General features: G+C 40.0%; 2 protein-coding genes across 2 annotated transcripts in view; both read left to right on the top strand.

Moving 5' to 3' along the window:
• Positions 1 to 1,987, top strand: part of LOC132458747 (serum amyloid P-component-like) — a 197,667-nt gene extending 195,680 nt beyond the window's left edge. The window contains exon 6 of the transcript XR_009525931.1: positions 1,952 to 1,987. The gene's annotated coding sequence lies outside the window, so the exon portion shown is untranslated. The remainder of the gene's footprint in view (positions 1 to 1,951) is intronic.
• On the top strand, positions 301 to 1,971 carry LOC132458746 (serum amyloid P-component-like). The gene is made up of 5 exons (XM_060053030.1): positions 301 to 406; positions 570 to 624; positions 862 to 964; positions 1,186 to 1,480; positions 1,610 to 1,971. The coding sequence occupies exons 2-5, from the start codon at positions 570 to 572 to the stop codon at positions 1,877 to 1,879; spliced, it is 723 nt and encodes a 240-aa protein (XP_059909013.1). The 5' UTR covers positions 301 to 406; the 3' UTR covers positions 1,880 to 1,971.
• Positions 1,988 to 11,138: the final 9,151 nt, after the last annotated feature.

Genomic DNA, 11,138 nt, shown 5'->3' with positions numbered 1-11,138 from the left:
TTGAAAGGGAACTGAGTCAGCACTGAATGAGCCAAGGCTGTTTCGACACCCAGGCCCTGATCCAGGGCGGAAGACTGCTGCTAACTAGTTTGGTTGATGTTTTGATGTTGGCCTAACATCAATGGTTATGGGCAGCAGTGATCAACTTTTGTTTCTGTGTTTATTTATTTTTTACTAAAAAGAAGGGATGAAGCAAAAATCGATCAGTCATTAAAAATAAATAACGTTTTTTTTAGATTTAAAACTGTAATTGTAAAAAAAATCCCAATAGAAAGAATCCCTGCAAAAGTGCTGACAAATGTGATTGAACAAAAAAAACTCAGCAGTTGCAGGAACTGAAAATAAAAGCTTCAACTTTTCCTCTGCCGTCTTACACAACGTCCGAAACCCTGGCAGAGAACACAAGGTACGTTCCAACAATATCCAACACATTCCACAAAGGGACTTGAATGTCTTTTAGGCTCCTGAGATGAATGTTTTAACTACTTGCAAAGTGTTGACTTGGACATAATAGTATTAAATATACCATTTTTAATTTCGAAAAAGTTTAATTAGTGTATTTGTAACAGATGAAGCGTCTACTCACAGTGGTGCTGCTGACCGTGTGTGCTGCGGCACCTGAAGGTAGGCTCATCGTTTTACCTTGCAGCTTCCTTATTCCAACATGCAGACATTCTTCAACACTTAGTCATCGGATGTCCCTCGGGTGTGTGAATTTGCGGTGTACAATAACAAAATGATAATTGAAGTCAGGGTTAAATCTTGTGCATTAACTCCAAACTAACTTGATACTCTGTTGCTTAAGAAGTCTTTCAAACATAAATTTGAGTTCGGAACGAGATTTTATGCTGTTCTTTTCAGATCTCACCGGAAAAATGTTCAGCTTTCCACAGGAGACTAAAACGGACCATGTAAAGCTGATCACACCAAGAGAAGAATTCAAAGCCATTACTGTCTGTCTCAGGTAGAACAATAATAATAATTATAATAATAGCAATTACAATTGGGTGCCTCACACTTTGCTTGGCCCCCTAATAGTAATAATAATAATAAGAAGAAGAAGAAGAAGAAGAGGAAGAATGATAAGATAATAATATATTTTATATGATATATATTTTTTATGTTTAATTTTATGTCCATTATTATATACATCATATTTGATGTCATTGTCGTGCTTCTCTTAAGGTCCTTCACAGACCTCAGCAGAAACCACGGCCTGTTCTCTCTGGCAACTCCTGCCTTCGCCAATGCCTTCCTGATCTTTAAGAAGAGTGCCTCAGACCAGATAGAGATGAACATCAGGAATAAAGGCATAAGCTTCTTCGGACAGGAATACAAGCTGAACACCTGGCAGTCTGTCTGTACGTCCTGGGATGGAGCTAATGGCCTGGTACAGGTTTGGATCGATGGAAAGCCTAGTGCCAGACGATACTGTTCTGATGGAACCATAACGGGACACGCTGTGATCATGTTAGGACAGGTAATTGTGATCAATTACCTGTCCTCCTTGTACAAAACACATTTTTAAATGTTTTAGATGTAACATACATTAGAGAGTGAATCCATGTTGATATTGACTTTCTTTTTCTGTATTCATCCTTCCCTACAGGAGCAGGATTCCCATGGCGGCGGATTTGACCCTCAGCAGACCTTCGTCGGCATGACAACGGACGTCCATATGTGGGACTTTGTCCTCTCTCCCTGTGAGATCCAGCGCTTTGTGGATGACCTTAACTTCTCCCCAGGCAATGTGATTAACTGGAGAGCCCTTGAGTACCAGATTGTAGGGAAAATAATTGTGGAAAACAAACAGGGCGCGTGTTCATGTCTAATTAAAAAGAAGGTGTCGAATATGTTTGGTCAGTCCTGTCAGGCTTGAGGGATATTAACCAAACGTGTCGGCAATCAATGTAAAATGATTGTTCATGACATGATATTGATATAAATAAAGGTGTAAATGCCTCTGCTAAATGTGCTCTGTCGGCTGTTTCTTGCTGCTTCCTCATTTGTTAAACATGACATTCAACTATTCAGTCACCAAGGCCGCAGAGTTCGGGAGGGAAATACGAAATGTTAACAAACTTTCACTGATTAGGAAAAACTAAAAATGCAACTATACCATTGATTGATTTTGAGACTTCCCAAAACAGTGTTTTTTATCTGGTAAAAATAAATTAGATATCTAGGCAAGGACTGTCAGAAAAGCAGGTAAGCTGGACAAGCCAAAATGCGACGGTGGATTTAACCCCCTCGGTTTTACACAGGCAAGGCAGTGAAATTACCGGGTGTGCCAAGCCGGCTTGGCAGTGTAAAAATGCCTTGTAGGTAGCTTTCACACATGCAATTATACGTGCTCCCGAGCATTGGTGTTGCCATAGTCCTTATCATGTGATGCAAACAATATGCTCTTTATCTTTTTCTGCTTTAAAAGCCGAGCCAGCAAGCTACTGGCGACTTCCTACAACACACTAAGCAAAATAATTTGAACTTCTTTTTTATATAGATTTGACCCTGTGTCCATAATACACTGAAGAGAAACAGTTCCAAGCCAAATGTTTTCTTGACAAATTAAGTCCACATTCTGTGATTGAGGACCAACTTTATTTGGACTATACCCAGTGTCTGTGCTGCCATAGTGGTGTACTAGTTTAAAGATGCAGACTTACGGGGCCAACCGTATGCACTAGGGATGTGTCGGTCGCGACTGATTCGTTACAACGAACGAATCCCGAACGTGAACGACAAGAACTGGTTCCCCAAAACAAGAAGAACTGGTTCATATGGTCACGTAAATAAAATATACAAACGAACAGAGCTCCGTCTCCCCGCGACTTATATTGATTGAGTCTACAACTTCCTCAAAGATTCAGCCAATGAGAGGTAGCAATGGTGTTGGAATGGCACCTGGGTAAACCAATGACAAGGCGGTACCGTCGAATATGCGCGCTTTCTCTGTCTGACGTATCTTGGGTCCTACCATTCGACGTGGGGCCACTCATATATCCCCCTACTTTTTTTCGAAAATAGACTTGACCTCCATCTGTTTATTGGATAAACGCATTTCCCAATCCCAGGAGTCATTGCTCCGTCAATTTAAGAACAAACAAAGAAATTAAACTGCAGTTCGTATTTTTTATTTATGACCATGCAAGTTCTGTAATGCCTGAACAATGAAGAATTAAATGTAAAGTAAAATAAAATTATAAATGTAAAACCATGAATGAAATATAGAGAGTAAGCAAGTGGTATAAATATTGGTGGGACGTTCAATATACAATATAGCAGGCATCTCCAAACGGCGGACTCCGGTCTTGACGGTCCAATCCGTACCCATGACAAAAAAAAGAATTATAAAAATATTTTTTTTATTTATTTTTATTTTTAAGATGTAATCTGACGTAAGGAACGAATCAAAACGACCGAATCAAATAAACGAATCGTTATAGTGAACTGAACTGTAAGAACTAGTTCCCGGAAAATAATAATTTTGCCCATCCCTAGTATGCACAGAAGCAGGCCATTTGTCCTGGCTGAGCACAGATATTTCCGATGGGGTTACGTTAAACATCATAGTGGTTTGTGGAAGCCCATCTCCAGGCGTAGCAGTGGCTGCCTTACGTCTGGTTCCAGTCTTTCCCTGTGGAAACTGTCAAACGAGAGACAGCTCTTCAACTTGGTGTGAATTTGGTTATTCGTTCATTTTCATAGTTCCAATGTTATCTATTATAAATTGTTTGTCCACAACAATTATTGTGCCCCCTAGTGGCATGAAATTGGCCTTCACCTGTTTTTCTAAATTGTCATTTACATAAAGTGTAGGATCTGAACTCCCTTCCCTTAGCCTCTCAATCAAATGGTCTCAGAAACACATCATGTATGTCCTTGCATTCAATCCCCTCTTTTAGTATTTATATTTTACCCTATACATATTTAATTAATTAATTGTACTACTGGAACATTCTGCTTCATTCTAAAACGAAGTTAACATAAATAGTTCAGATCAGTCCCTGCAATTAAAGAATTCAGCTTAAAGGTCCCATGACATGCTATTTTATGTATTCTTTAATATAGGTATTAGTGGGCAACTAACACAGTATTCAAAGACGTTCCCGAAATTCAGCCGTGGTGCAGAGTTACAGCCACTCCGAGCCAGTCGCACATTGATCTTCCCCCAAATGCGCTGTTTTGGTGTCTGTAGCTATAATGCAAATGAGGAGGAGCGAGGCGGGTCAAGGAGGAGGGTGGGGGTGTGGCCCTGAGCAGCTTGCAGCCACAGTACCATGCGCTCTGTTTACAGTGGATGTATCGCAATGGCCAGGCGCACACAGCCTTTAGCCGTGTTCTGTAAATATTCTAGAACACACGGGAGTCCTGGGCCCCGTTTCCCGAAAGCATCTTTAGCCTAAGTGGATCGCAGAGTGGGTCGTACGAGCATCGTACAGTTTTCACACCGTTTCCCGAAAGCATCTTTGGTAACGAACCTCTTAAAAACGCTCACGAGTCACGAGTAGCTAACGAGTGCTCCAGGGTACTCGTAGGACGGTAAGAGCCTCGTTAGCCTACTATAGCCTCAGTGGCGTAGCCAGCGGACATTCCTAGTATTGAATGCGTTTTATTATAACACATTGGTAATGGTGTATCACGTGCGTCTGAGCCTAATGTGGGCCATTATGTTCTTAGTTTGAGAGACAGTCCAGGAAATGTTTGAGCAGGCAGGGCACTTAAAATGTGTGAGAGAAAGTGGGGGGGATTTGTGCAGACTGACATAGGCTACTCATAAAACGTAGCATAAAATAATGTAATTTTATTTTTTTATTTTTTTAATTAAAAATAAAAAATTTAAAAAAATTATAAAAAACAAGCAAAGGAGCAGGCAAAAGGCTGGGATATGGTGGGGATTGGTCACGTTGACGGGAATGTTTAGTGACATGTGGGAGGGTGGAGGAGGTTAAAAAAAAGTCTCAATCACTCTTCGACGTGCATGAAAACCAGCCGCGTAGTTATGAGGGAGGCCGTCCTCACACCGATCTTCCTCGTCGTCATCGTCCTCAATGTCCTCCGGTTCAACCAAAGCTACCCCAGCCTTAGCTGCAATTTTGTGCAACATAGCTGTCACACATATCACAGCGCATGACTTGGCCGGCGAAAACTGGAGCCCTCCGCTGGACTTGTGAAGGCAACTTCCACCTCCCGATCGTGCGCTCAGGATTAGGACTGATATATATGTTGGCCTAGGCTTAATCAATTGTGTTTTAATATCTTTAGCATTCATATTATTGCAATCTATTCTTTTCGTAGGCTCCTCTGCGGTTGGCCTTGATGGGGAGATATTTTAACCCTTTTTAACCCCATTTTCCTCCGACATTCCTGCGTCTCCCCCTGCGTCATAGCCCGTTTCAGCACCATGTCAGTGGACAGGTACAATCCTACGATCGTCGTGAGTGCAGCGAATGCGCGTTCACGTTAAGAGGAGTTTCGGGAAACGCTCCAAAGAAATTATCGATGGCTCGAAAGATCCACCTTTCCAACCATCTTACGAGTGTTACGTATTTTAAGAACACAAGCTGTATTTCCCTCACTTAACCACTAGGGAGTAGGACCAAACATATAAGAAGCTGCATTACCCTCACATAGCCACAAGGGGAGCAAGACCTTATTGAAGGCTGCTCCACCACAGAAGGCATCACCTTTAATTAGGTGAAGAAGCCGAAGCCATTACGGCCACGCCCACTGCATAGGCCACGCCCACTTGACGTCAAGTGAACAGGCCAGAGTTCAATAGGTAGACGACAGAGAGCACCCGGGCCTTAGCCCGGGGGGCTTGAAGTAGATCACGGTATTTTCCTCTCACACGTGTTAGATTCAATTCCCTCCGTATAGCTTCACTTACCATGCCGAAACATGCCGACGACTTTATAATAAATGAAGTGAGTTCAAAGCAACCCGGGATTGGACAACTTTCTTCGAGAATATGCAAAACGAGCGAAGATCCATCGATATCGGGAAACGGGGCCCTGGAGCTCTATATCTAAATATTATCATATAGCCTACATAGATATCTATATCATATAATATATATTATCACAGCCAAATTCTGTGAGAGCCGATATTATAAATCTCAAATGACCGCGTTGGGTTCTCCGACGTTCCTGGTTCTTCCACGTCCACATCAATGTGAAGTAGACTGAACCACGACAAGGAGGAGAAAGGGATTTTTGCCGGGCAGCGCTTAGGCACCTCCGCCTCCGGCGGTGGTCCCTCGACAGCGGGAAGCGGGGCTCAAGCGGGAGACATTCGCCGCCAACAATCCCTTTCTCCTCCATGTCGTGGTTCATGTTCTTGAGGGAGTCAAAGCCTAAGTTCCTTCCCCCCAATTCATTCTCAACCTTGGCTGAGATAACCCCCATTACGAGTCTCGTTGTAGAAATACCAGAGACGAGAGTCTGACGTGTTATGCGCCATAACACCAAAAGCAGAACGGTTATCCAAATAAAAAGGAAGTGTACAACACTTGCGTTACAGTCCTGGAGCTCTATATCTAAATAATATCATATAATACATAGATATCTCTATCATATAATACATATTATCACGGCCAAAAGCTGTGAGCGCCTCCAGACGATATTATGAATCACAAACGACTTTGTCGGGTTCTGCGACGACTCTGGTTCTTCCACTTTCACATCAATCTGAAGTAGACTGAACCGCGCGCTGCCTGCTGCCGGCTGCCCGCTGCCGGGCGGTGGTGCTTCGCGGCGATGGTGCCTCGCGGCAACCGGCGGCATGTCGCAGTTCACCTACTTCAGCGAGTCAAAGCCAAAGTTCCTTTCCCCCAATTCCTTCTCAACCATGGCTCAGATAACCCCCACTACAGTCTCGTTGTGGAAATACAAGAGACGTCAAAGAACCGACAAGAAACACTTGCGTTACAGTGTGTGTATTCACATACACACATGTGGCGCTCGCACGGTCGTGTCTCATTGGCGGGCCAACGTCTCTGGGCGGGCCAGGCAGAGTAAGGGGAGGAGCTTAGATGCTTTATGACGACATACCTAAAGACATTCCAAATCAGCACGCTTGAGCCTCCGTTTTTTCAAAGGCGAGCAAAACTCCCGCATGAATGATTTAATCATCAGCGGTCTGAGGACCAAACACCGGAGCTATGCCAGGGCTGCTGCGGCCTCCGAAGACACTGCCGCCGGGAGGCAAGGGACCGACGTTTCCGAGGACGACCGCGAGTCGCTGGAGCAACAGGTCCTTTGCTTTTTGGAAAGCAAGGGCATCTGTTGACAGCGGAGACATCGAGGCCTGTCACACCCTGCATAGTAAAAACAAAACGATCGCGCCTGCAATAATAATCCGGTTTACCAACAGAAAGAACAAACAAGCAATCATCAGACAAGGAAGGAAATTAAAAGGAACCGACGTCTACATCAACGAAAACCTCACAAAGAAGAACGCGGACATCGCAAGGAAAGCACGCATCCTAAGAAAACAAAACAAGATTCAAGCAACATGGACTTCAAACTGCAAAGTATTCATTAAACTGAATGGAACCACTCCTGAGTCAGCGAAAGTGCTCCCCGTCAGAGACCGAGCTGGATAAGTTCGAGGTATGAAAGAAAAAACACAAGGTAACTGAATACACACTGAAGTGAACACACCTAGAACACCCATGACAAGTTCGGACTATAATCTATCAACAGAATATGAAAAACTGGATTTGAAATGTTTTGAATACACAGAACATAAACCACAAGACATTGAAAATGACATCGATCCTGAAAACAATTTTTATAATAACACACACAGCCATTGTGAATATTATACAGAAGAACAATTCAGAAAAAGTGTAATAATGGACGGGTCAATATCCATCATACATTTTAATAGCAGGAGCCTTAATTCAAACTTATCAAAAATCAAACATTGTTTAAGGCAACTGGACAAAAAATTCACTATAATTGCAATAACTGCAACATGGCTTAGTGAAGAGACAAGTAACATGGTGGATATTGAGGGATATGAAATGTTTTTTCTTAACAGGACTCAATCGAAGGGTGGTGGTGTTGCACTATATATTGATACCAGCTACAAAAGTAAATATGCCAGTAAAATGACATTTGCATTGGACAACATCATGGAATGCATTACTGTTGAAATTGAGATGGAAAAATCAAAAAATATTCTGATAAGCTGTGTGTACAGAAAACCTGGTTCTTGTGTTGACACATTTAAGGAAAAGTTAGCTGAACTATATCACAACATAAATAACAAGAAAATTGTGTTTGTCTGTGGAGACTTTAACATTGATTTATTAAACTCGCAAGAACACAATTCAACAGCAGAATTTATTGATTCAATGTATAGCAACAGCTTATATCCCACAATCACACGTCCAACCAGAATTACAACACACAGTGCTACACTAATTGACAACATATTCACAAATGTCTGGGATAGGAAAGTTCACAGTGGTTTAGTAATAAATGACACAAGTGATCACCTGCCAGTCTTCGCAACCATACAGAGCTGTACGAGGATAAAAAAAGACACCACAACGGTCAAAATAACCAGACATAAAACACAAAACGCTATTAATTCCTTTAAAGAAGACCTACTGAGACAAGACTGGAACAAGGTATATGTTAAAGGTGCAAATGAAGCCTATGAATCATTTCTGGAAATTGTAGCAGAACTGTATGAAAAAAATTGTCCTCTAGTAAAGAAAATAGTGAAACCAAAATATGCTGAGAAACCATGGATAACTAAAGGAATATCAAAAGCATGTAAGAAGAAAAATTCATCACATAAAGAATTTTTAAGGAAAAGAACAACAGAAGCAGAACAAAAATATAAGACATATAAGAATAAACTAACAAAAATTATGAGACACAGCAAAATGGATCACTATAGCAATTTACTGGAGGACAACAAAAACAATATTAAAAATACATGGAATGTATTAAATGCCATTATCAAAAAAAGAAGTGGAAAGGCAGAATATCCAAACTCTTTCATGTCTCCAAATAACAAAACAATCACTGATATGGCTTCAGCTGCAGAGGAATTTAATACATTCTTTGTCGGGGTTGGTCCTGGTTTGGCCGGGGAAATTCCAAATACTGGTATTAGTGATGGTGTAGAAAGTAAAGACATATATGTTGATGAAACAATGTTTCTAAGAGGGACTGAGGAAAAATAAATTATTGACACTGTTAAAAAACTTAAGAGCAGACTGAACAGACTGTCATGATATTGATATGTGCACTGTCAAAAATGTAATTGAATGTACTGTATAGCAAGGCCTCTAACCCACATTTGCAATCAGTCTCTTCAAACCGGTGTATTTCCAAACAATATGAAAACAGCTAATGTCATACCAATGCATAAAACTGGAGACAAACATATACTCTCAAACTACAGACCAATTTCATTGCTTCCCCAGTTCTCCAAAATACTGGAAAAAATATTCTACACAAGAATTAATGAATTCATTACCAAACATAACATACTGTATGAACAACAATATGGTTTTAGAGCAAAGAGAACTACTTCATTTGCAATCATAGAATTTGTAGACAAAATCACTAAGGCAATAGAAAATAAAGAATATTCAGTGGGGGTATTTCTGGATTTAAAAAAAGCATTCGACACTGTTGATCATGAGATGTTAATAAAAAAACTACAAAGATATGGCATTAGAGGCATTGCACTGGTTTATGATTTTTGAAATTCAAAATCATAAATCACAATTGCAACAGGTTAAATGTGGGGTGCCCCAGGGCTCAGTGTTAGGGCCATTATTATTCAATCTGTACATCAATAATATATGTGAAGTATCAAAAACTGTCAACACTGTTCTTTTTGCTGATGACACAAATTTACTCTGCTGTGGAGATAACTTGGAAAAGCTTCTGGATACTGTGGAAAAGGAATTGAACAGGATGAAGATCTGGTTTGATGAAAATAAACTCACATTGAATATAAGTAAAACTAAATTCATAATTTTTGGGAATAGACCTACCAACACAGAAAAGAAACTCATGATAAATGGCATAGAACTAGAAAGAGTATCTGAAATAAAGTTTCTGGGAGTATTAATTGACAACAAATTAAGTTGGAAACCTCACATAAATTATATTAAAGCTAAAATATCTAAATCAATAGCAATACTCAATAAAACCAAATACCTACTGAATAAAACCTCCCTGTATACATTGTACTGCTCCTTCATACTTCCTTACATGACCTACTGTGTGGAGATATGGGGGAACACATACAAAACAAATATACACCTGATCTTCATCCTTCAAAAAAGAGCTATACGAATTATACATAAAACCGCTTACAGAGAACCAACAAATCCATTATTTGTTCAACTAAAAACACTTACATTTCTAGATTTGATTGACTATAAAACTATTCAAATAATGTTTAAAGCAAATAATCACCAATTGCCTCATGGCATCCAGGAGTTGTTCCAACTGAGAGAGAGCAAATACAATTCAAGAGGAACATGTATATTCAACAAACCATCTATAAGAACCAATACAAAACTGCACTGTATAACGACAAAGGCTGTAAGTCTGTGGAACAACTGCAATGATGAGCTGAAAAAATTTACAACTATATCAAAATTAAAAAAACTCTTCAGAAAAAAAACATTGAATTGTTATGAGCTGGAGCAGTGAATTTCTGTTATGCTGTTTTCAATTTGATGGTTTTCGTTCATCTGTTCCATTATTTTATTTTGATATTGTCTTGTCGAAAAGTTTTGATTTGTTCAACCCACGAGCTAAACATCATAGACACTGACTGATTCATACTGAAGATTTATTTTTTGGAAAACAATTATAAAAAATAAGAGGGGGTAGGACCAGAAAAGTTTTTTTTAACTTCTTCCTATCCCTTTTGAACATGAACTATGTTATTTGAGCTATGTAATTGTTGCTTAGGATCCTGAGGATCCCATTTGTTTGTTTTTAATTTATTTCTTTCCTTTTTTACGGCTCAATTGTTTTTGTTTGTATTATTTTATTTATTTTAACCATGTTCAATAAAAGACTTAAATAACATTTTGTTACTTCCTGTTATCGAAGACGTTAGACTTCCTGCTCCCGTCTCGGCAAAAACCA

Source organism: Gadus macrocephalus, chromosome 6 (assembly GCF_031168955.1).
Source record: "Gadus macrocephalus chromosome 6, ASM3116895v1".
Lineage (NCBI taxonomy): Eukaryota > Metazoa > Chordata > Actinopteri > Gadiformes > Gadidae > Gadus > Gadus macrocephalus.
Note: the sequence above shows the minus strand (reverse complement) of the source record. Positions and strands in the feature narration are given on the sequence as shown.

Excerpts from the sequence above, each read along its gene's own strand:
- LOC132458746 (XM_060053030.1), top strand. The coding sequence starts at position 570 with ATGAAGCGTCTACTCACAGTGGTGCTGCTGACCGTGTGTGCTGCGGCA. Across the intron at positions 625-861 it reads GTGTGCTGCGGCACCTGAAG|ATCTCACCGGAAAAATGTTC; the intron begins GTAGGCTCATCG and ends TGTTCTTTTCAG. Across the intron at positions 1,481-1,609 it reads CTGTGATCATGTTAGGACAG|GAGCAGGATTCCCATGGCGG; the intron begins GTAATTGTGATC and ends CCTTCCCTACAG.